At 36.9% G+C, this 23,059-nt stretch overlaps 1 protein-coding gene across 1 annotated transcript; it reads left to right on the forward strand.

Moving 5' to 3' along the window:
* The first annotated feature begins 974 nt into the window (after nt 1–974).
* LOC132119547 (alkaline phosphatase-like) lies at nt 975–22,812 on the forward strand. The gene is made up of 11 exons (XM_059529607.1): nt 975–1,111; nt 1,898–2,017; nt 3,701–3,816; nt 5,343–5,517; nt 6,314–6,489; nt 7,335–7,475; nt 7,899–7,968; nt 8,063–8,197; nt 17,435–17,626; nt 17,737–17,856; nt 22,351–22,812. Exons 1-11 carry the CDS (start codon nt 1,042–1,044, stop codon nt 22,614–22,616), a joined length of 1,581 nt encoding a protein of 526 aa, XP_059385590.1. The 5' UTR covers nt 975–1,041; the 3' UTR covers nt 22,617–22,812.
* Nucleotides 22,813–23,059: the final 247 nt, after the last annotated feature.

Consider the following 23,059-nt stretch of genomic DNA (forward strand, 5'->3'; position numbering starts at 1 on the left):
TTTCTCTATGTTTTTAACACTTCATAACTGTGTGAGAAATACCAGACATGATGGGGTCCTGAAAGAGCTTTGCATTTACTCAAGAATTTCATAAGAGATATTATTGTTTACATATTTATTACATATTTCAGTGCATTATGTGGCTAGCACAATGCCCATTTTTGTCCAGTTTTACAAATGTAAATACAAAGTGGTCACAGCTCCAGCAAGGGTAATGTATAGGTTGACTGAACACATGGCTTTTGATACTGATGCTTTCTGCGCAGTGACTAAAGATCCCATTAAAAGGATGTGAAGTAAGCGGAGAAAGTGTGTGTACGTAATAGAAATCTTGCGATCCTGTGCCTTGGAATAGAGTTGTCTAGTTAATCAGCTTTGTCATGCCTATTAAAACACCATGTGCAGTGGCACTCAATCCCATTAAAATGACCTTGACTAAAGAGAAGACAGAAACGTTTAATACTAATGTAGTCATATCACGTTTTCAGGTGTGAACTTTTAGGCAGCCTAACAAATTAATGTGCAAATATGCCACTAAATTATTGTTTGCATCAGTTTTCATGACATGCATCCCTATCTGAAACAGTCACTCATATTGCAGTTGTTTTTGCTGAATGTAAGATTATGGTGAAAAAAATAAGCTTTGGGATAGTAAATAGTTGTTTTCTGCGCTTAAAGATGAAGCTTGTCATTTCTGCTCAACTGTAGAGGCACGACACATAACAGCAACAATAATGATTGTTTTCAAATGAAATATACCTTGAGAAATGTAGCCCTGTCCCAAACTCACTCCATTGGTTGAGCCGATATTATTATGTTAGACCGTTCAAACAAATAGATTGAAGTGCCACAGTCACACAGAGTTCAAATCAGCATATGAATGGCTTACTTGTAGTTATCTCTGAAAAATAAATTGCTAATAGAAAATATATTTTAACATTGACATGCTTTAACATAACTGCTTTCATCGTATATCTTGGAGTCTTCAGACATCCTTGGAACACGAGTTATTCTGCAAAACGGTGGCTGATAGATGACAAAATGAAGGTCGCTGCACTCTTTATCCTCGGTTGCCTGGTTTGGGGAGGAATGGCGAAGCCTGAATTTCCAGGTCAGTTAAGACCGTTTTTTTGTCAGCTTTCTTTTAGTTAATGGCCTTTCGATTTTATTAGATAGGACAATTACACTTTTTTCTTTGCAGTGATGAATGTATTGTCTATTGTTCTAAGAAGAAACTGTTTTAGTTCACCTTATAGCAGAGGTGCTAAATCCTGTTCTTGAAGATCTGCCTTCGTGCTGAGTTTACGTCCAGCCCATAACCAAATACTTGTGAACCAGCAAATCAAGATCTTCAGAAAGACTTCTGGATATAACAAACATTAATGCTGGAGCAGGGTTGAAACTAAACTTTGCTGGAAAGTATCTCTGTTGTAACAGGAATAAGCACTTGCCTGCCTTGTCATTTGCTTGCATTGTCTTTGATTTATAGATAGTTATGTGTCAGATGAGTGCTTCATAAATGAGGTAACACCATCTCAGACCACTAAAGTTGAATAGTCTTCTTTTTGACCTTGGCCCAAGTATAGCTAGAAAAAAACTCATTTCAATTGTACATTAGCTTCCATTAGAAGACTGGACCTTTGGGTCAGATTGTCCCTTATATGTTAATTTACATGAATGTGTGTTTTAAGAAGCATAGGAACCGAGTAGCTGTTCTAGTCAAAGATTTGTTAAATTCATCTCAGTTTGGTTTAGAGAGAGATAGCAAACTCATAATCTCTAAATGGAGACTTTCAGTCTCAGGCCATGATCATTAACTTGTTTTGCAGGCACATCTTTGTTAGTTGTGTTATAATTTGTGGGCAAATGTATAAACATGTTTTCTTACGGCTTGTAGAATCAGAGAAGGACCCTGATTTCTGGAAGGAATGGGCTCAACGCACACTAAAAAATGCTTTGACCCTCCAAGACCTCAACAAGAATATTGCCAAGAACATCATCCTTTTTCTTGGTGACGGTAAGTCTTGCAATTTGTGGACTTTATCAATTTGTCAATACTTTAACTGGGAAGTCGTGGCCTAATGGTTAGAGAGTCGGACTCCCAATCGAAAGGTTGTGAGTTCGAGTCCCGGGCCGGCAGGAATTGTGGGTGGGGGGAGTGCATGCACAGTTCTCTCTCCACCCTCAATACCACGACTTAGGTGCCCTTGAGCAAGGCATCGAACCCCCAACTGCTCCCCGGGCGCCGCAGCATAAATGGCTGCCCACTGCTCCGGGTGTGTGCTCACAGTGTGTGGGTGTGTTCACTGCTCTGTGTGTGTGCATTTCAGATGGGTTAAATGCAGAGCACAAATTCTGAGTGACATACTTGGCTGTATGTCACTTCACTCACTCACTTCACTTAAAAGGACCAACTCATGAGAGTCCTTTGATCATGAATTCGATGTGTTTAATTATCTTAAAAGAACTGATGATAAAAAGTCACTTATTCATGAGTCGAACAATTCTGAATTTATTTGATTAACTAAATAAATAACCAGATTAAAGACTCATTTGTTTGTTAAACCAGACTGCACAACTGAGTACATTTTTTTGTGCTACCCAGTCTACTCACATTCAGTTTGGACTGCAAACACAGATAGAATATAACTTAATTTGCTAGTTCACTTGTGGAAATATTTGGCAAGAAAGGCAATATTGTTCAAATTAAGATCTCATTTTTATATTTGAAAGTACTATAGATACAATTTCAAGTCATAGTTGCAGCTAAAGCGCCCCACCTTTCAAGTACGGGGTTATCAGGAGAAAATGACTCAAAACGCGTATCCGCGTTAATCGACTTGAGAGGGTTAAGACATTACAATAATTACATTATGAAACGCTGTGTAATATTTCATGATTTCTTTTAAGCTTAAGGCTTAAAGAGAGACTTTGTGAACTCTTCAATATGATTGTGCTTTAAAAAAAAAAAATAATAATTCTGATTTTATTATTATAAAAAATTAATAAAAAATAAATAAAAAATGAATAAATTTTTTTTGTAATTTTTAAAAGGTTTGTTCATCTTCGGAACACAATTTAACATATTTTGGATGAAAACCGTGAGGCTTGTCACTGTCCCATAGACTGCCAACACTGTCAAGGTTCAGAAAAGTGCATCTGCCATCAGTGGTTCAACCGTAATGTTATGAAGCGACGAGAAAACTGTTTGTAAGCGAAGAAAACAAAAATAATTCCTTTGTCAACAGTCAGAACTTTGACAGTGTAACTTACTTGGCAATCTATGGGACAATCAAGAGCCTCATGGTTTTCATCCAAAATATGTTAATTTGTGTTCCGAAAACAAACTAAACTTTTACGGGTTTGGAACGACATGGGGGTAGGTGATTTGTGACAAAATGTTCATTTTGGGGTGGAGTATCCCTTTAAGTGTACTCTAATTTGCCTGATAATTTGCCTTTAATTATAGCAGGTCATTAAGTGACAAGTGAATCTTTTATCTCACAATTATGGACCAATTTCAGGATTTCATTTGAGAATGGCTTGTTCATCAACATAATAATATAAGGGCTTTCTCAAGCACCTTTGAGGTCCTTAGGTACAGGAAGACTGTTGTTTGTGATTTAAGGTGCTTGAAGGATATGTACAGTATGTTGTTAAAAATAGACTGTGTGAACGATCTGACCTTTGTTGTGTGTAGGCATGGGAGTACCCACGGTCACCGCAGCACGCATTTTAAAAGGTCAAATGAGTGGACACAGCGGTGAGGAAACACAACTAGAGATGGACAAATTTCCCTTCGTTGCTCTCTCTAAGGTACATCCCACATGCTGTAAGCCCATCATACCATTCCTTTGTGTTAATAAGCCATGCAGTCGCTCACCCGGACCACAGAGAACAGATTCAAATCATAGTTTAATTTCTCTTGCGGGCACAGTTCTGGGATGATGATTCTCTCGTAAATATTTCACAGATACCTATTATTGAAATAACATCTGTGGAAGATAGTCAATTATTATCTTCTAGATTCATTCAGCTGTTTTCTTTTTGGCTTCATGTAAACTTTTCACTTAACCCTATAAAGCCTACTCTATCATATTTGATATACAATTTTCTAAGGCCTCTATATTACTAACATGATTGACATTGCTGAAAAAGCTGTTCTAAAATAACTGTTCAATCTACTACATGCCTTTTGTCATCTGATTGATATTCTATGTGTTATCAGCTGTCCCCCTTGTCCCCCTTGAAGTCATAGTGTCTTTTGCTGTGTAATCTTTGCTGTGAGATCTCTCAATCATCGTTTTATTGCAATGCATTATATATAAAAACTAGAGCTTTCATCTTTCTAAGACATATTATTGCGGGATAAAGAGTAACAAATTGCACCTTGCAAGCTAAGATGTTAATCTTATGTTGTGGCCATATACATGTCAGCAACTGCACCAAATTTACAATTTTTGCTCAGTTCGGGAATAAAATGTAGATTTTTTTCTCCTTGTATATGAGCTCCATATTTTCCTATATCATACTAAGAGATCCATAAAAGCCAGATTTATCGAATATGATTCTCAACCACAAACATTTACATATGTTGTCTAAAGGTTTTGTCTAAACTGTTCCATTTCAGCATTTTTTTTTCGGAATATTATTTCATATATGTCAAGTTTTATAGGGTTTTGGCTACTAAAAAACAAACAAAAAAGAACTAAAAAAAAACCTATATATATATATATATATATATATAAATATATATATATATATATATATACAGTACAGACCAAATGTTTAGACACACCTTCTCATTCAAAGAGTTTTCTTTATTTTCATGACTATGAAAATTGTAGATTTACACTGAAGGCATCAAAACTATGAATTAACACATGTGGAATTATATATGGAATTATATACATAACAAAAAAGTGTGAAACAACTGAAAATATGTCATATTCTAGGTTCTTCAAAGTAGCCACCTTTTGCTTTGATTACTGCTTTGCACACTCTTGGCATTCTCTTGATGAGCTTCAAGAGGTAGTCACCTGAAATGGTCTTCCAACAGTCTTGAAGGAGTTCCCCGAGAGATGCTTAGCACTTGTTGGCCCTTTTGCGTCTGCGGTCCAGCTCACCCCTAAACCATCTCGATTGGGTTCAGGTCCGGTGACTGTGGAGGCCAGGTCATCTGGCGCAGCACCCCATCACTCTCCTTCTTGGTCAAATAGCCCTTGATGCCTTCAGTGTGATGAACAATTATTTAGTTACACTAAGTGCACTAAGTACACTTTAATTTTGCTCTTTTAAACAATCCCTGCAGCTATTAAAATTGTGCACGTTTCCCCCCCCAGACATATAACACCAATGCTCAGGTACCAGACAGTGCAGGTACTGCCACAGCATATCTGTGCGGTGTCAAAGCCAACGAGGGTACAGTTGGAGTGAGCGCAGCAGCTGTAAGATCCCAGTGCAACACCACTCGGGGGAACGAGGTCTGCTCCATTCTAAAATGGGCCAAAGATGCAGGTAAGATGCCCTGTTGAATCCTCCCACACAGCAGCTATAAAGCCTTTTCTGCCCCCGACTTCTATTGAAATTAGTATATAGATAGGATATTTGTTTCTAGGCTTAAATTTTTGATAGCAGTCCATTAGCTTGTTTTTGCATGAGAGAAACAAAGGTGACACTGGCACATAAAGCAGACTGAGCAGATAAAGAATGGAAGAAAGTGGAAAAAACACATCCTTATCTGAAGTAAAGGAATAAATGAGAAGAGTGACAGTTTGACTGATGAGTGCAACACGCAGATGGCTTGCTCATGTTTTATTCTCATATTGTAAATAAAAACAAATGAGGCATTTTATAAGACCGAAGTCCTTTACCGAATTTAGAGGTGAATGAAAGCAGCCGAGTGGAATTTGTACGACATGACCAGAATAAACATTTAAAATCCATAGTGGTTTAAAAGGAGGATGCTGCAATCAGTGTCAGACTGATAACCTGACCTGATCTGAGTAAAGGGAAAAATGTTCTCTCACTTGGGTGCTTGTGTCCAGAGAAAGCATTAAAAATGTGTACCATACAACTGTGTGACCTTAGCCAGACTTACAATAAAGCTGTTTCCTGATCCAGTACAGCATTGCAAAGCTGATGCAGTGCAAATTTTAGTCAGTTTATGCTTAGTCAGTCTGTTGATTAAATATTTAGCATTGAATTACCAGATAGATGAGGAAAAAATGCGTAACCCAGTTGAATATAGACATGGTGGTAATCATGGACATGCCCCTACAGGAACAGTTTCAACTACCTGTATTTTCCCCAGGCAAATCAGTGGGGATCGTCACAACAACACGAGTGAACCATGCCACTCCGAGTGCAGCATATGCCCACTGTGTAGACCGGGACTGGTATTCAGACGGGGACATGCCCACTGAAGCACTGCAGAGCGGATGCAAAGACATTGCCAGACAACTCTTTGAAAATATCCCTGACATTGATGCAAGTTTTTTTAATTATTATTTTTCCATTTTTAAAATTGGTTTTAAATATTGTTGTGCTGGGTCATTCAATATATGGTTCTGTTAATATTGTGTTTGTTTACCTAGTTTTACACTACCAAGGTATATGTTAATATATTAGGATAGAATGAGGACTAAAATTCTGAGATCACTAGTTAAAATGCTTCTGTAAATTATTATTATTATATGTATATTCACTTTTTACCTATACACATTTATTAAATGAAAAAAATGCATAATTTAAAATATGAATTAATAATAATAACAACAACTTAATATTATTATTATTATTAATTTTTTATATAATTGAATGATGATCAAATTAAAAAATATATATTTAATATTGATGACAAATTATTGTATCAACAACAACAAATAATACGAATGTATTATTATTATTATTAGTAGTAGTAGTATTAATAATATTGATAACAGAAATATTATTAAATAAGTTATACAATAATATCATATAATAATATAATAACAATATATAAATAAAATAATAAATGTGTAAATATTAAATAATAATAATTATAACTACTGTTATTAATATTACAGTTTGTATGAATATGATAAATATTTACAAGTATTTAAAGTATTAAATACAAATTATATTAATTATATTAAATTATATTAATCAGTCAACAGTCAGAACAATCAGTTATAAATAGTGCAGATTTTTTATATATCATCATGTTTATTTGTTTTACATTTTCAAAATCTTAAATGGATTTGGTATAAATTAAAAATTGTTATTTTTCTTTTTTGACAGCACTGTGTACAATAAATGTGTGTGTGTTCTCTTTTCTTGGTTTGGATGGGCAGGTGATTATGGGGGGTGGGCGGAGAAGTATGTACCCCAGAAACACACCAGACGTGGAATACCCAGGAGACAAGAAACACAACGGTACACGCAAAGATGGCAGGAACCTTGTGGGGGAGTGGACTGACAGCGTGAAGGATAAGGTAAAACATGAAACAAGGGGAAAACAGGGAACTTCATTTAATCTTTTCATTTACAATGCCATGTTCAATTCAGTGTAGGGAAAAAAGCTTCCACGCTATGCCTCTGATGACAAATCCCTTTTTCATTTTCTCTCTGTGTTTGCACTCTCGTGGTATATTGTGCTCTTTTGATGATGCCCTGTTTATTGACTTCTCTGAATCTAATCTGATTCTCTTGAGGCCCCTAAAGCAGGCTTTACAGCTGCACAGCTTAATAACAAATGAAGACAATTTGTACTTGTTGTGAGACCGTATTACAGAGATTTGGTTGCCAGATATTGGATCATAGCAGTGTAGTACATTTCTATAAAGCATCTAGATAAGAGGGTACAGTCCTTTCTCTAAACTGTTTCTTTGTTTCTTTCTTAACCTTTGTGTAATCAGAAAGGTTACTATGTTTGGAACAGGAAGGATCTCCTTGCCCTGAATCCAAATAATGTGGATTATCTTTTGGGTGAGTTTAATAAACATTGGTTAAGGGACCTCGTATATGATGTAGTTTTTGCTTGTTCTGTTTATGTTGTTTTCTGGTTTTATTTGCGCTGCAGGTCTGTTTGAGCCGGGAGACCTGCCCTATGAGCTGGAGAGAAACAAAGAAACTGACCCTTCCCTGACTGAGATGGTAGATGTGGCCATTAAGATCCTCCGAAAAAATGGACGTGGGTTCTACTTGCTGGTGGAAGGTAAAAGTATAGTTTACATCACTGTTCATTAAATCACAGTTGTGTAATGGGAGGTCAGTTCAACATCTGATTAAACTACTAATAATTATTTTGCATTTCTCAGTGCTGGGGAGGTTACTTTCAAACTACTGCATTTTTTGAATTTATATTTAAATATATACATATATATATATGCTTTTTAGTTAGATTTTAATACTTTATAATCAGGGTTGGGGAGTAACAAAATACATGTACCGTTTTATTTAAAATACAAAATATGAGTAACTGTATTTCATTATAGTTACATTTTAAAGGGGTGGTAATCCAATAACAGTAACATCCAAAAAGTGTTTTAGATGAGCAAAGTGATTACTTTGAATTTTAATGTAATTTATTTAATATAATATTAATGTAAAATAATTGGAAAATTTGAGGCAACTGGATTTTTCAAGACAGCTTGCAGTCTGCCTTTGTTACAAAGTCTGTTTAGTTTCACGTTGTTTGTCTTATTTGTGACTTGGTTAATATACAACTCTACATCTGCACTGATCTACGATCATTGTACACTTTTAAACATTCAAATCTCTTATGAGAAGTATGTTACAGAAGAACGAGGAGAATCTTGACCCTCCCCCCCTTTGAACTTTGAGCTTTGAACTTCAAGTCTTTGAAATACAGATGCTGAGCCTTGTGCTCTGTGCTTTTATTTATTGGCCACCTAGACCAAATAAGGATTTTATTTCAGAATTGTCTTCCTTTTTAGGGTACGTGTTACTGAAATATGACAGAAGATTCAGTGCAACCTGTCCTCCAACCAATACGCTTGTATAGGTCGTTTGTCCAAATCCCTGAAATACGACCCATCAGAGCGTATACTACAATTGCGCCCCTATCAGCAAAAGGTCGTTTTCATATTAATGTTTTGTACTCTTTTATTTGCCCTCTGGTTTATGTTTCGTGTAGCTAAGTTGTTGGATTATTGTGTTATACCTTGATATGTAATCATGCTATCATGGGTTCGATCCCAGGGAATGGACGTGCACGAAAATGTATATGCTCAATAAATCATAATTTAGCATGATTTCTGTGAGGGTAAGGTTTAGGGGTGGGGTTAGGTGTGGTCATTCGAACGAATAAACCACCTAGTAAAATATGTAGGAAATACTGTGAGATCGGTGTAAAACGCCACACATTGCATTTAAATAAACGTGCGTTTTGATTGGTAATGACGTTATACGTCAATTCATGACGACAGACGCAACGCGATACTGTCATTATTTTTACGCCCGCTAGAGGGTGCTTAACTTTAAAACGTAAATATAGGTCGTAATAAATGCTTGCACAAACGACCTATATGGTCGTTTTTTGTTGGAGGATAGGCTCTTCAGTGCTAGGGGATTTTAATGTTCATGTCTCTTGTCCTTTAAGTTATTTTTCTAAACATTTTTATTACCTTATAGACTCTCTAGGCTCTCAGCAAATGGTTAATGGCTCTACTCACTCTAATGGTCACACATAGGATCTGATGCTGTCTCTTGGTCTACCAGTCAGAGACATTACCATAGAGGACTTTGTATTAGCTGATCATCATCCCATTCTTTTTACTGTCTCCTTTGCTTATCAGCGAAAGAGAGTCTGCCATGCAAAGTGTTGGGTGGGACCAATTAATTCAAACACACAAGCTGACTTCTTCCTGAAAACACTGCAGTGCTTAGAATTAGACTCTTTTTTTCACCTCTTCTTGGTGTGGAGGAATCTTGCTTAATTTGTTCTAATACATTAGGTATTTTCACTCCTTTACAGCAGATAAATAAAAAGCATAAATCAGGCCCGTGGTTTAATGAGTATATTCGTTCCTTAGGATGGGTATGTAGAAGATGGGAATGAAAATGGAAAAATTATAAATTACAGATTTCTTATGAAATGCTTTTTGCAGAGATTCTCTGTCTAAATTCCAAAGGGCTGTAAGAACTGCTAGATCGAAGCACTTTGCAGATCTTACTGAGAAAAATTATCATAATCTTAGAGTTCTATTCTTGATGATAGATTCCTTTATTAATCCCAGATTAGAGGTGGTAAGACCTCTCTGTTGAATTGTGTGATTGCTTTTTACATTTTTTCATAAATCAGATTTCAAATGTACATAATAACATTACCGTAATCGTTTGTATGCTGTTGTTCAGCAATCTGTATCTGGTGTTACTTTCTCCGATTTTGAACTGATCTCTCTTTCAATCCTTATTGTAAAGTCTACAATTTATCCTCAAGATATGGTTCCGACCCATTTGTTAAAGCAATTTTTCGAATCAGTTGGCGCATTTATGGTGTCTATAATTAATATGAGTTTGCTTTCGGGGGTTGTATCTGACTACTGTAAACACGCAGTGGTTCAACCCCTTTTAAATAAATCAAACTTGGATAAGAGTATGTTAGCTAATTTTGGCTAAACTTCCTTCCTAAACTTGCAAAAATTATGAAGGAGAGAATTCTCATACAACGTCATTTATCATTGCAAATGAGGTCCGTGAAGTGTTGCAAACAGGTTTTTAAAAAACATTACAGTACAGAATCAGCTTTGCTGAGAGTGTTTAATGATTTTCTTCTTTCGACCGACCATGGTAATTTCACTGTACTTCTACTCCTAGATGTGATGGCAGTGTTTGACACAACTGACCATTATATTCTTATATCTCACCTTGAAACGTGTGGGTATTTGTGGAAAATGCCCTAAGATGGATAAAGTCATACTTCCAAAATAGGAGTGTCTTGGTCTGCATTTGAGAGTATGTATTGGCCTTGGCACCCCTATCATGTGGTATCCCCCAAGGTTCGATCTTAGGATCTCTTTATATGCTAACATTAGCATATATAAATATACATTTACCATTTTGGGTAAATTGGGTTTGTACGCCGATGATACTAAATTATATTTGTCTTTTAACCCAAACTCTTCCAGTGCCTTGGGGCATTTTTTGGTCTGTGTAGAGCAGGTTAAGTACTGAATGGCTGAAAACTTTTTGAGTCTTAATGAATCGAAAACAGAGGTGACTAAATTTGGTCCCTCTGAAATTAGTAATATTGCTGGATTTAACCTGGGTACATTGAGCCCTTTTATGAAACATCAAGTAAAAAATTTGAGGAGTGGGGGTTGATCTGTGACAGTGCTTTAAAAGTTTTCAAATTGTTTTATATCAAATAAGAATGATTTCTAGGATTAAGCCTTTTATTTTCTCTCAATTAGATTATTGTAATTTGCTTTCTTTGGTACTCAAACAAAACTTTTGGACAAATTACAGATGGTTGTGAATGCAGCCGCGAGATTACTGACAGGTAGTCATAAATATGACCATATCACACGTCTTGAGATCATTGCATTGGTTACCATTGCCTTACAGGGCTGTCAAAATGGCTGAAAAACTAAATTCAAATTTTGTACTTAAATATTATCAAAATTTGAAATATATTCTAATTTAAAATGCATAATTTCAGTTGGTTGAAGAAAAGCTTTTAGCTTCTCTCCTGAGGCCACAAGAGGGTGCATCGTTTATTCAAAGCATAAGATAAAATGACTATCTGTGAAAAAGTGAATAATGTTTAAAATAATGTTTATAAACCAATTATAATTAATTAAGTTTCTTAAACAACAATAAACAAAACAGCATCATGTATGTATTCAAAGTTTAATATAAAAAGCCAATTACACAGAGTACATTTTTCATTTAAAAACACGAGTTGAAGTGGGATGGGGGAAAAAGCCCCACCATAAAGTCTCGAGATATGTTTTTTCAAAGTTGAAATGTTTAATCTTTGTTTCTAAATCTTTGCATGGTACTGTAGCGTATCAGCTTAAAGGGGAAATATGAATAATTAATTAGAACTAGTTATAATTAATTATAAATATTTAGATCTGCTTTAAGTATTTACTCGACATCTCAGTGTCAATTGTCTGTCAGTTCTAAGAACGTTAATTTTCTGGTTAATGAAAATAACTTTCTTACTGAACAATACTACTCAGAGCATGTAGCAAAAATCTGCATGATTAGGGATTCCAGTTATGAGCCAGCAATGAACAACATCAAATGTGATACAAGAAATACTTTATTAACTACATAAACAAACCAGGATTAAACTGGATTGGCTGGTCAAGAGAAGAATATTCAGAGGTTCTTATAATACTAATGTGTCACAGAGTTAGCCAAATGTAATATAAATGAACACATAGGAAACATAATTTAGAGCTTATAGATACCAAGCACAGCATATGTGCGATCTTGGTTAATTATTTAATAATAGATCATTTATTCAAGGTTTAATATATAGGCAAAATACTATAAAAGAACATATGATTACATAGGATACATGATTGTACATGTCTCAAGTGAATAGTAGAGTTCATGCTCTGCTAAGATCGGCTGACACCTGACAAAAGCAATGCATTCTAGTTAGAGCATTTGTCCGACTTTGATCGGCGCTGCAGCTGCCTTACGATCACATGTGCCATTAAAGTGCCACGAGAGCAAAACAAGACCAGTTGCCTGGGGCAGATGATGCAGTTACTCAAAATCGGTTGCGAAATCGTTGATGAAGACACACTTTATTCTGATTTGTTAGAGTCTGTGATGACAAGGATGACATGTTCAATTTATTATGAATCTGTGTTTTTGTAACAGTAAAATCTTTTTTTGTGTGTAATTGCACTGTTATATTGAGTCAGGTTTATCAAAAAAAAAAAAAAAAAAACCATTAAAGCATATATACCCCCGCTTTATTGGTATTTAAATAGTATATGTTTATGTTGAACTTTATTTATGAACAGAAGGCGCTGTATTAAGCAGTATATAAATAGTGGCTCTGTTTCTCATTAAAAAACGTTTCTGAAGCATCTGTGTATTTGACAAATATTGCATTTAATTCACTTCATCTTTGATAGAGTATACAAACACCGCAAGATTGTCACAAACAGGAGCAGAAAGTGTCCGACTTGGCATCTCTGCTTTTAATTCCACCCCCAAATGCAAGCAGCTACTCTCGCAAGCCGGTGGCAGGCTAGTATAGTTCATCTCAAACAAGCCTAATGAAATCCCGGAGGGAGGCGGCCAGGGCGGGGCCGACAGAGCAAGAGGGTGCCAGGGCGGGGCAGAAAGGACAGGCCAGTGAGCCTCCAGCCAAACAAAACCCCCGGCAGGCGACCAGTAGCCTGGCAGACAGCAAAGGCAGAGACGACGACCATCTCAGCGGAGCCGACAAAGCCAACAAACCCCCTAGCAGCTCAGGCAGGACTTTAAAGAAGAGCATAGAAAGGTTAGTAACAGCCTTGATGGCTGCAATATGACAGGCAGACATTCCAGCAACCATCTCCCCGATCGAATGGCCATGACAAGGCAGACTGGGACTTCAGGAGTGGACACCAACGCCCAAACGGGAGTTGAAGCGGATGCTGCCGCCTCAAGAGGCTCCACAGCAGAAAATGCCACCTCGGGAAGAACTAGAGCAGACTCAGTTGTGGACTCTTGGATAGGAACAAGCTCAGGAGTGAAGTCATAAACTTGAGTATGCTCTGGGGTGGATTCCTAGATTGAAATGAACTCTGGAATTAATTCATAGACTTGAGTGGGCTCCAGAGTGAACCCGTAGACTTGAGTGGGCTCTGGAGTGAACCCGTAGACTTGAGTGGGTTCTGGAGTGAACCCGTAGACTTGAGTGGGTTCTGGAGTGAACCCGTAGACTTGAGTGGGTTCTGGAGTGAACCCGTAGACTTGAGTGGGTTCTGGAGTGAACCCGTAGACTTGAGTGGGCTCTGGTGTGAACCCATAGAATTGACTGGGCTCTGGAGTGAACCCATAGACTTAAGTGGACTCTGAGGGCACAAAAAACACATAGACCAGCAACCAAAGACAAAGAAAACCAGGCTTATATGGATGACTTAACAAGGTAAATGGAACACAGCTGAATGTAATGAGGCTCGATAGTCAAGGCAAAGGGTGATGGGAACTGAAGTCCATAGAAATAAACAAAACTAAGAAGAGTGCCCTCTAGTTGCTATACATGGGCACACCAATTAGACACTGTGATGCTGTGCTTTATGAATCAAGTTTGATTGTATCGGCTGGCCTGGGAACGCCTCGGTATCCCCCCGGAAGAGCTGGAGGAAGTGTCTGGGGAGAGGGATGGATGGATGGATGATTGTATTGGATTGGAGCTGTTGATTCTCTGACTCTCATGCAGCCTGTTCAAATAGCAACCTGGCCTGCAAAGTGCAGACTAGTGACGACTCACTAAAGTTCAACAGAAAATCAGAAAACCAAACACGTAACTGTCATGGAAATACAAAGACGACTTTACTTATAAATGGAAAAGTTAGCAGCAGTGGTGTAGGGAGTAAGATATGTGGTGATAAGATTTTATGTTATCTACCCGAGTTATGCCTTATTCCAGTTTCCCATTACATATCTGCCACTGTTTGCACTAATAGGATCACTTATTGCAAAGAAAATGCTACTGTTTACAAAGTGTAAATAGAATTTATAGCTGTTTGCACTTAGTGTAAATAGCATCTATTTGTTATTTATATTTACTGTAAATAGCATCTATGGCTATTTACACTTACTGTAAATAACATCTTTTTACACTTACTGTAATGCAACTAACCACTGCCTTCAAAATAAATCCACATTAGGAGAATTGCATGTCTGCAAGCAACATTTTGTTCCTGAATGAAGCCACGTTTTGAACTAATCACCTGAGAGAATGAATCAGTTCCATTCATTAAATCACTTGCTTCACTTCTGAATTAGTCATTTTGAACTAATCAAATGTTTCCATGATTCTTTCTTTAAGTTTTGTATTTTAAAAAAATATTTTCCTCCCATTTTCTATATTTTACGGAAGTTCTAAGTGGCCATGCATTATAATTTTTTCCTTCTTGTTTTCTCATTATCACAATGTCATTTTCTCGTATACATAATATACATAATTATTATTCTACTATAAATTCATATATAAATTAAATGACTACAGACCTGTGGCTCTAACGTCTGTGGCCATAAAATCATTTGAAAGACTGGTTTTGGCTTTCTGAAGGACATCACTGGACTCCCTGCAGGCTACAGAGCAAACAGGTCTGTGGATGAAACAGTCAACATGGGACTGCATATTACATCCTGCAACATCTAGACAGACCAGGGACTTATTTGAGGATCCTGTAAGCTTACATAAGTAACGTGAGCTTTTTTTGGCTCATTGAAGACAACCCTCACTGCTGCATTCTGGATCAATTGCAGAGGCTTGACAGTACATGGCATGCAGGAAGGCCGGCCAGGAGAGCATTACAATAGTCCAGTCTGGAGAGAACAAGAGCTTGGACAAGAAGTTGGGTGGCTTGCTCTGACAGTAAGGGTCTAATCTTCCTAATGTTGTATAAGGCAAACCTGCAGGACCGGGTCGTTGTAGCAATGTGGTCGGTGAAGCTTAACTGATGATCCATCACAACTCCTAGGTTTCTGGCTGTCCTCGAAGGAGTAATGGTTGATGAACCCAGCTGTATAGAGAAGTTGTGATGAAGCAATGGGTCAGCTGGAATCACCAGGAGTTATGTCTTCATAAGGTTAAGCTGAAGGTGATGGTCATTCATCCAGCTAGAAATGTCATCATAGACAGGACTGTGGCTGCACTGGAGTCATTTAGGTTCCTGGGCACCACCAACTCCCAGGACCTGAAGTGGGACAATCACATTGAGTCCATTGTTAAAAAGGCCCAGCAGAGGTTGTACTTCCCAGCTGAGGATGTTCAACCTGCCACAGGAGCTGCTGAAACAGTTCTACTCCGTCATCATTGAATCATCCTCTGCACTTCTATAACTGTCTGATTCAGCTCAGCTACCAAATCAGAGCTCAGAAGACTGCAGAGGATATTCCGGACTGCTGAAAAAATCATTGGTACAACCCCCCCTTCTCTTCAAGAACTGTACGCATCCAGAGTGAGAAAAAGGTCCAGTAAAATCACTCTGGACCCCTCACATCCAGCACACTTCCTCTTTGAACTGTCACCGTCTGGTCGACGCTACAAAGCACAGAGCACCAGAACGACTAGACACAGGAACAGGTTCTTTCCTCAGGCAATCCATCTCATGAACCCTTAACAATAATCTTGGAACACACAACACTATATACATTACCTATTTAACACCATACTTGTTAAAATTTCAATTTTGCACATATCATACATGTACTTCATCATTGTCTATGTTATATTTTGTGTTTTTGTTTTTTTGAACATTGTCTATTTTGTCTATATTTATATTATTCTTTTTTTTAATCTGTGTCCTGTCTTGTCTCTGTCATTCTGTTGCACTGTGGAACTTCTGTTACTAAAACAAATTCCTTGTATGTGTAAACATACCTGGCAATAAAGCTCATTCTGATTCAGAATTTTTTTTTTACCACACACACACACACACACTGCTCTTTTGATTAAATAGATTTCTAAGTCTGGTAATATAATTATAAATTAATTAAGGGGAACTCGTGGCCTAGTGGTTAGAGAGTTTCACTCCTAATCCTAAGGTTGTGGGTTCGAGTCTTGGGCCGGTAATTTCATGACTGAGGTGCCCTTGAGCAAGGCAACAAACCCCCAACTGCTCCCCGGGCGCTGCAGCATAAATGGCTGCCCACTGCTCTGGGTGTGTGTTCATGGTTTGTGTGTGTGCACTTTGGATGGGTTAAATGTAGAGCACGAATTCTGAGTATGGGTCACCATACTTGGCTGTATGTCACGTCACTTTCATAAATACGGTGTATAGAAATACATGTGATAAAAAAAGATTTGTAAAAATCCAATTGAAAACTAATACAAAATACTAATTTATTATACTAGTTATAAACTGCGGCATTTATGTGCACTAAATGTTTAGATTTTGAATAATGAGTTGAATAAATTAATTTAAAGTATTCATTAAAATTTATTTGACAATTGCCTCAGATTGCTTGTAGCACTACGTGAGAAAAAAAACCTAAACCACTTATTAATTAAATTAAAATCAGTTATTTAACTTAAAAAGCTGCACTAGAACAGCTTAGCTACTGTCACAGTAAAATTTTTTTTTTTTTTTATGTTTGCAGGATTGCTACTTTTAATTAACTCCCCACCATTGTGTATAAATGTACGATCAAATGTTCAAATGTTGCTGCTGGTTTTAAAGAGAAATAGCTTGTATGGCTTCATGCTCTGGATCAAATCCCTGACTGGGCTGTATGCTGGCAGGTGGGCGCATTGATCACGGACACCATGAGGGGAAAGCCAAGCAGGCCTTGCACGAGGCCGTGGAAATGGACCGGGCCATTACCCGAGCCGGTCTCCTCACCAGCATTTATGACACACTAACTGTTGTCACGGCTGATCACTCTCATGTCTTCAGCTTTGGAGGCTACACACATCGGGGAAACTCAATCTTTGGTAGGTAATGAAAGCTCAAGGCATGTTGGGAAAACTTTAATTACACAGTATGCTGTGATTTCTCAGTGATTTATGGCCCAGACTCAGACCTTTAAATGTCTTTTCCTAAGGTTTGGCCCCCATTGTGAGTGATATTGACCAGAAGCCCTTCACATCCATTCTCTATGGAAATGGCCCAGGGTTCAAATTGGTTAACGGCAATAGAGAAAATGTCTCAACTGTGGACTACGGTAAGTAATTATAGGCGGATCATTTCCTGGTTCTGCCTAGGTCCCCCTACTTTTGATATACTTTGATGTTGGGATTTTTATTATTTTTTTCTATGGCATGTTGTGTAGTTGCTAAAACGAATAATGTAAAATGTCTATTCTAAAGAGCTTATACAGTGAGGGTGGATATACAGCTCTGATTGAAATGTTTACTTGTTTGAAATTAATTTGGAGCAAATTAATGAGCCTGGTTAGAAATCAAAGTTCTTAGAAAAGTGAGCGTTCCTCCTGTAAGGGAAACAGGTCAATTTAGCTCAAAGGGAATCATTTAAGATTTTAAAGGGAATTTGAACAGAATCACTGTTTCACGACTGATCACTGAGATGCCCTGCGATTCACTGAACGAGCCGTTTAACATCAAATCTGCACTGGATATTAATATCCAAACTATAGTGAAAACACTATCAGGAAGCGAATTTGGAAAGTGAAATAAAATGGACCGAAATTTGCCTGTTGAATATTATACATCGTATTTTTAACCGATTTAATATTTTGGAATTGAATTCTGGAACGTGAATATGAATTATTGATTTTTTAATTATGAAAAGGTGTGTGAAATATTTTTAATTGAAATATTCACAGCTTAAATGAACAACTATATAAAATTTCAGGACCTAACAATGCAAGCCCTGGAAATTCAAGGCATTAAAATGCAAGTACTGTTAATTCAATGAATTATTTTTCAGTTAGTGCTATTCAGCATGCTTTTTTGTTTCAAAGACATAAGTCATTATTTTGCTTCCATACAATCTGGTCATTATTTAATTGAAAACCACACATAATGTTTCTACTGTATCTCTGTCACTCACTCTGATATTTAGTTAAAATGAGTGCTGTCTGTCACTGTCTTTAATCAGTTCTGTGAATTACTGTGTGCTCATTCTTTATAAAGTAGCAACAATGTCATTTTTAAAATACAGTACTGTGCAAAAGTCTAAGGCACATTAGTATTTTCACCCCAAAAAAGGGTTTTAAGCCAGTTATTTATATTTTTTGCTGTAGTGTGTCAGTAGGAAATATCAGTTTGCCATTAATTTTAATAATAATCTAGTGCGATTTTGAATGCACAAGCAGTCTGTCAACGTCAAAATGAATGTTTGGAAATGTAAACTGATATTTTATACTGTCACACTACAGCAAAATATATAAATAACTGGCCGAACACCATTCTTTTAAGTGAAAATACTAACGTGCCTAAGACTTTTGCACAGTAGTGCATGTATAAAGTACATATGATTAAATTAAATATATTTAAATAAGTGTAATTAAAGTATGTGTTCGTTCATACGTGTTAAGGGCTAATTTGTCGCTGGAGGAAACAGCTGTTTAGTGATGAGCGAAAACTTTACAGTAGATGAGAAACCGACTGCTCCCTCGTTAGGCTACCTTTTGTAAACTGTATTTATGACAAATAACTGCACAGATACAGATATTCTAACAATCTATCGATAAGCACATATCTTGTGTCCTCTGTTTGTGTTTAAGTGCGCATGCGCTGCTCCGCCGCGGTCAGTAGACTGAAGAGCGCACTGAAAGACGGAGAGGAGACCGGTCTGACGCCGGTTTCATATGAAATTTTAGCGGACTGACTCTGAGGCGATTAGATACCGGTTCCATACCCAACCCTACTTTTAAGAAATATATTTTTTGTAGTAAAAAGTCGGCTTCACATTGGCTTCACATGTGAGGGCCAGACTGTGCATCTTCTTTGATTACTTTGATTCCAAATTGAAATTATGAATAATTGTTCTAATGGTGTTAATGTTGAAAGCTGTTCTGTGAAAGAGTTGGTTGGTTGGTTATCTTGCTTCTGACTTGTGGCACTAGGAATTGATTTACAACATCCTGTTGCCTTTCTGAGGAATTCGGCTCATGTTTCAACCATCTATCTATCTCTCTCTCTCTCTCTCTCTCTCTCTCTCTCTCTCTCTCTATATATATATATATATATATATATATATATGTCTCTGTATATGTAACAGTATTGATGATTACCAAAACCATTTTTTGGTCCATCAAAACAGGAAATCAAAACGGCTTGATAATTGAGGCCATTTAGGTTTTTTGGGGATTAAAAAAAAGGAGTGAATGGATTTTTATTGTGTGGTTGTGACCACACACTGTCAAGATACAATTACAGGATATGCAAACACTAGGGCTTCCCTCTATTAAATATTTTCTGGTTGACTAGTAGTTGTTCATTTTAAGCATTAGTCGACTAATTGCACGTTTATTAATAAATCATTTAAATCATGCTAATGGGCCTTTAATTGCCTACATAGTCTAATAAGCTCTCAAGCTGTCATGGTTCTGCCTTCATGTCCTGATTTTTCTCTAGTCTTGTGGCAGGATCATGACAGGCCCGTGTTTTGTGTACAAGCACATGGCCTTGTCTTTGGGCCATGTGCTTGTGTTGTCTCGTTTCCTTGCCCCGCCCCCCTTGTTACCCTAGTTTTGTCATCATTGATTTACCTGTTCCACCTGTTGTGTTCATTAGTAGCCTCCCTTTATAACCTCGTGTGTTTCTCTGTCCCTTGTCGGTTCATTGCGTGTCAACCTGTGTGAGATCTGTCTGTGAGTAAGTCTATTGAAAGTCTTGTCTAAGTAGTAGTGTGATCCTGTTTTTGTTATAGTGTAGTTTGTCAAGTGTTAGTCTAGTTTATCTCTCGTCAGTCTTGCCCTTGTTTTGCCCCCTCGTGGGTTTTGTTTTCCTGTTTTTGTATAATAAACTGTTGCTGTGACATCTGTCTGCATTTGGGTTCATCCTCCACCATCCACATAACACAAGTGTACACATATGCACACCGGCAGTAGTAATGAAGCTGAATTGTCAGGGAAAAACAGCAAGATTAAACTGCATTAACATTTTAATAATCTATTGATAAACTAGTGTTTTCAGTTTAATCCACAGAAGTGGATGCGTCTGCTTGCAAGTTTCCTATGGTTTACATTATCTGAGAATATTCTTTTTTTTTTTTTTTCAGATTTGAATAGTTTCATTTGAAAATAGACATTTCACTCTCTATAGATATATTTTTCATGTCTGTAAGACAGGTATATTTGAGTTTTGCGAGGCTGAGATGGCAGAAAGCGCATCCTGTTTGCTTTGATTATTTTACAAAAGCGCAATGTTTTTTTGTTTTAGTGAGTGCACACAAATAAACGTAGAGGCTTTACTGATTCAAAAGATGTATTACTCTTATCTCTATGCCCAAATTAGAATTTTAAGAGCAAATGATAGAACCGGCACCTCCATCTGTCATGCTGTGAGCACGCTACTGTTCCACTTTCACACTCTGCACAGACACTTGAATAGCGCACATTTTTCTAGGTTAACATAAGATTGAGCAGCCATGTAAAGTTGCTACTACTTACATATTTCAGATGATAAGCCATATTTGAGGTCGATAAATGATAGGCGAGCATTTGGATGTACTGTATTAGGCTACCACAAAATCCAGCCATTAAAGATCTGTCTGCAACTAAGCGACTAATTAAATTTGGTCGACCAAGCTTCTTCTCATCGACTACTATGGGCAGCCCTAGCAAACACCATGTAAAAGTGAATTTTACATCCAATGTCACCTTTAAGAAAAGTTTAATTTTACAAAAGGTTGTGGTTGCTAAGGTTTGTTGGTTTACAGTATATTTGAATTTTATGTATTGTGTTGTTTTGACTTGTCAAAGACCCCTGGTCTACATCATTGTGACCCAACATCCTTGTTAAATGTAGTCTCTGATGCAGTGTTAACTTCAGCATGTAGGTGCCCTGAATGTCAAACTCAGTGTTAGTTGATGATGATAAAGTGCATCTTTCTCAGATCCCACCGCCCATCTTTCTTACTCTTCCTCTATATGTTTGACAGGCCATAGAATTATGGCTTTTGTTCCTGCTTGGTCTCTCTCTTCTCTCATTCTCTTCCCTATCACCCTCTTTGGCATTCCCGGTTTGTCTCATTACTATTCCACAGCATAGGTTTGTCTGTTTCAATTGCTTTCACTGCTTTTGGATTGTGTTCTATAAATGAAGTAAAATGCATTGTCATCCCTGCTGCTGACATCTTCCTGTAAATAAATTATAGTACATAGACTCTACAAAAAAACAAACAAAAAAAAGTTGCTATAGTTATATGTATTGACAAGCAAACAAAAATAGACAAGAAAATAAGAAAGCTCAATGCTCTAAATTTTGTTTCTTTGTTATTTATTAAGTATTTTTTTATTTAATATTAACTGTAATATGTAGCATTATAATTATTCATTTATTTTTCCTTATTGAGAAATGCTTTCAAGCTAAATTGTTTTCATTTTAATTAGTTACAAATACTATTTATATTTAACTAAAGTAGTGTTTTCTACATTTTAATTTTATAATTAATTTTAATTTAAATATAAATATTAACATTAAAAATGGCATTTGGATATCATGAAAATTCTTCTTTCTTCTGTCCTCAGAGCAAAACAACTATCAGGCACAGTCTGCCGTTCCCTTGAGCATGGAGACTCATGGCGGTGAAGACGTGGCAATCTTCTCCAAAGGTCCCATGGCTCACCTTCTTCATGGAGTCCAGGAGCAGCATTACATTCCCCACGTCATGGCCTATGCAGCTTGCATCGGCCAAAACAAAGACCACTGCCGTGCAAACTCTGGTTCCCCTTCTCTCAGTCACATCTCCCCTACACTTGCCTTTCTTCTCTCAGTTAAATGGCTTCTGTGCTGACCCCTCTTCTTTGGATCATCTCTTATCTTATTGTGATTAGGTCAGGAACTATCCTAAAGTGGAATTTATGATTCTTTTTATTTTATTTTTATAACGTGATTAGTTTTTAAAGCATTTATCAACATTGGGATCAATGTGTGGGCATTATGGAGAGCTTGTTGCATTATTGAGACGTTGTTGCAATAATGTAAACAAAATGTAAGTTCTGCTAAATCACATGAGTTCTGCTAAATCACATGAGCTTTTTCACTTATCTCTTGTGAAGATTTTATCTGCCATGTATCCATAAGAAGATATCTATACTACTGTTCTAAATTTTGGGTTCAGTAAGATTTTTTAAGTCATTAGGACTTTCATTCAGCAATGATACATTACATTTTTTAAAAGTGACAGCAAAGACATTTATAATATTACAAAAGGTTTCTACTTCTACTTAAGATAAA

The sequence above is a fragment of the Carassius carassius genome, chromosome 38 (assembly GCF_963082965.1).
Source record: "Carassius carassius chromosome 38, fCarCar2.1, whole genome shotgun sequence".
Lineage (NCBI taxonomy): Eukaryota > Metazoa > Chordata > Actinopteri > Cypriniformes > Cyprinidae > Carassius > Carassius carassius.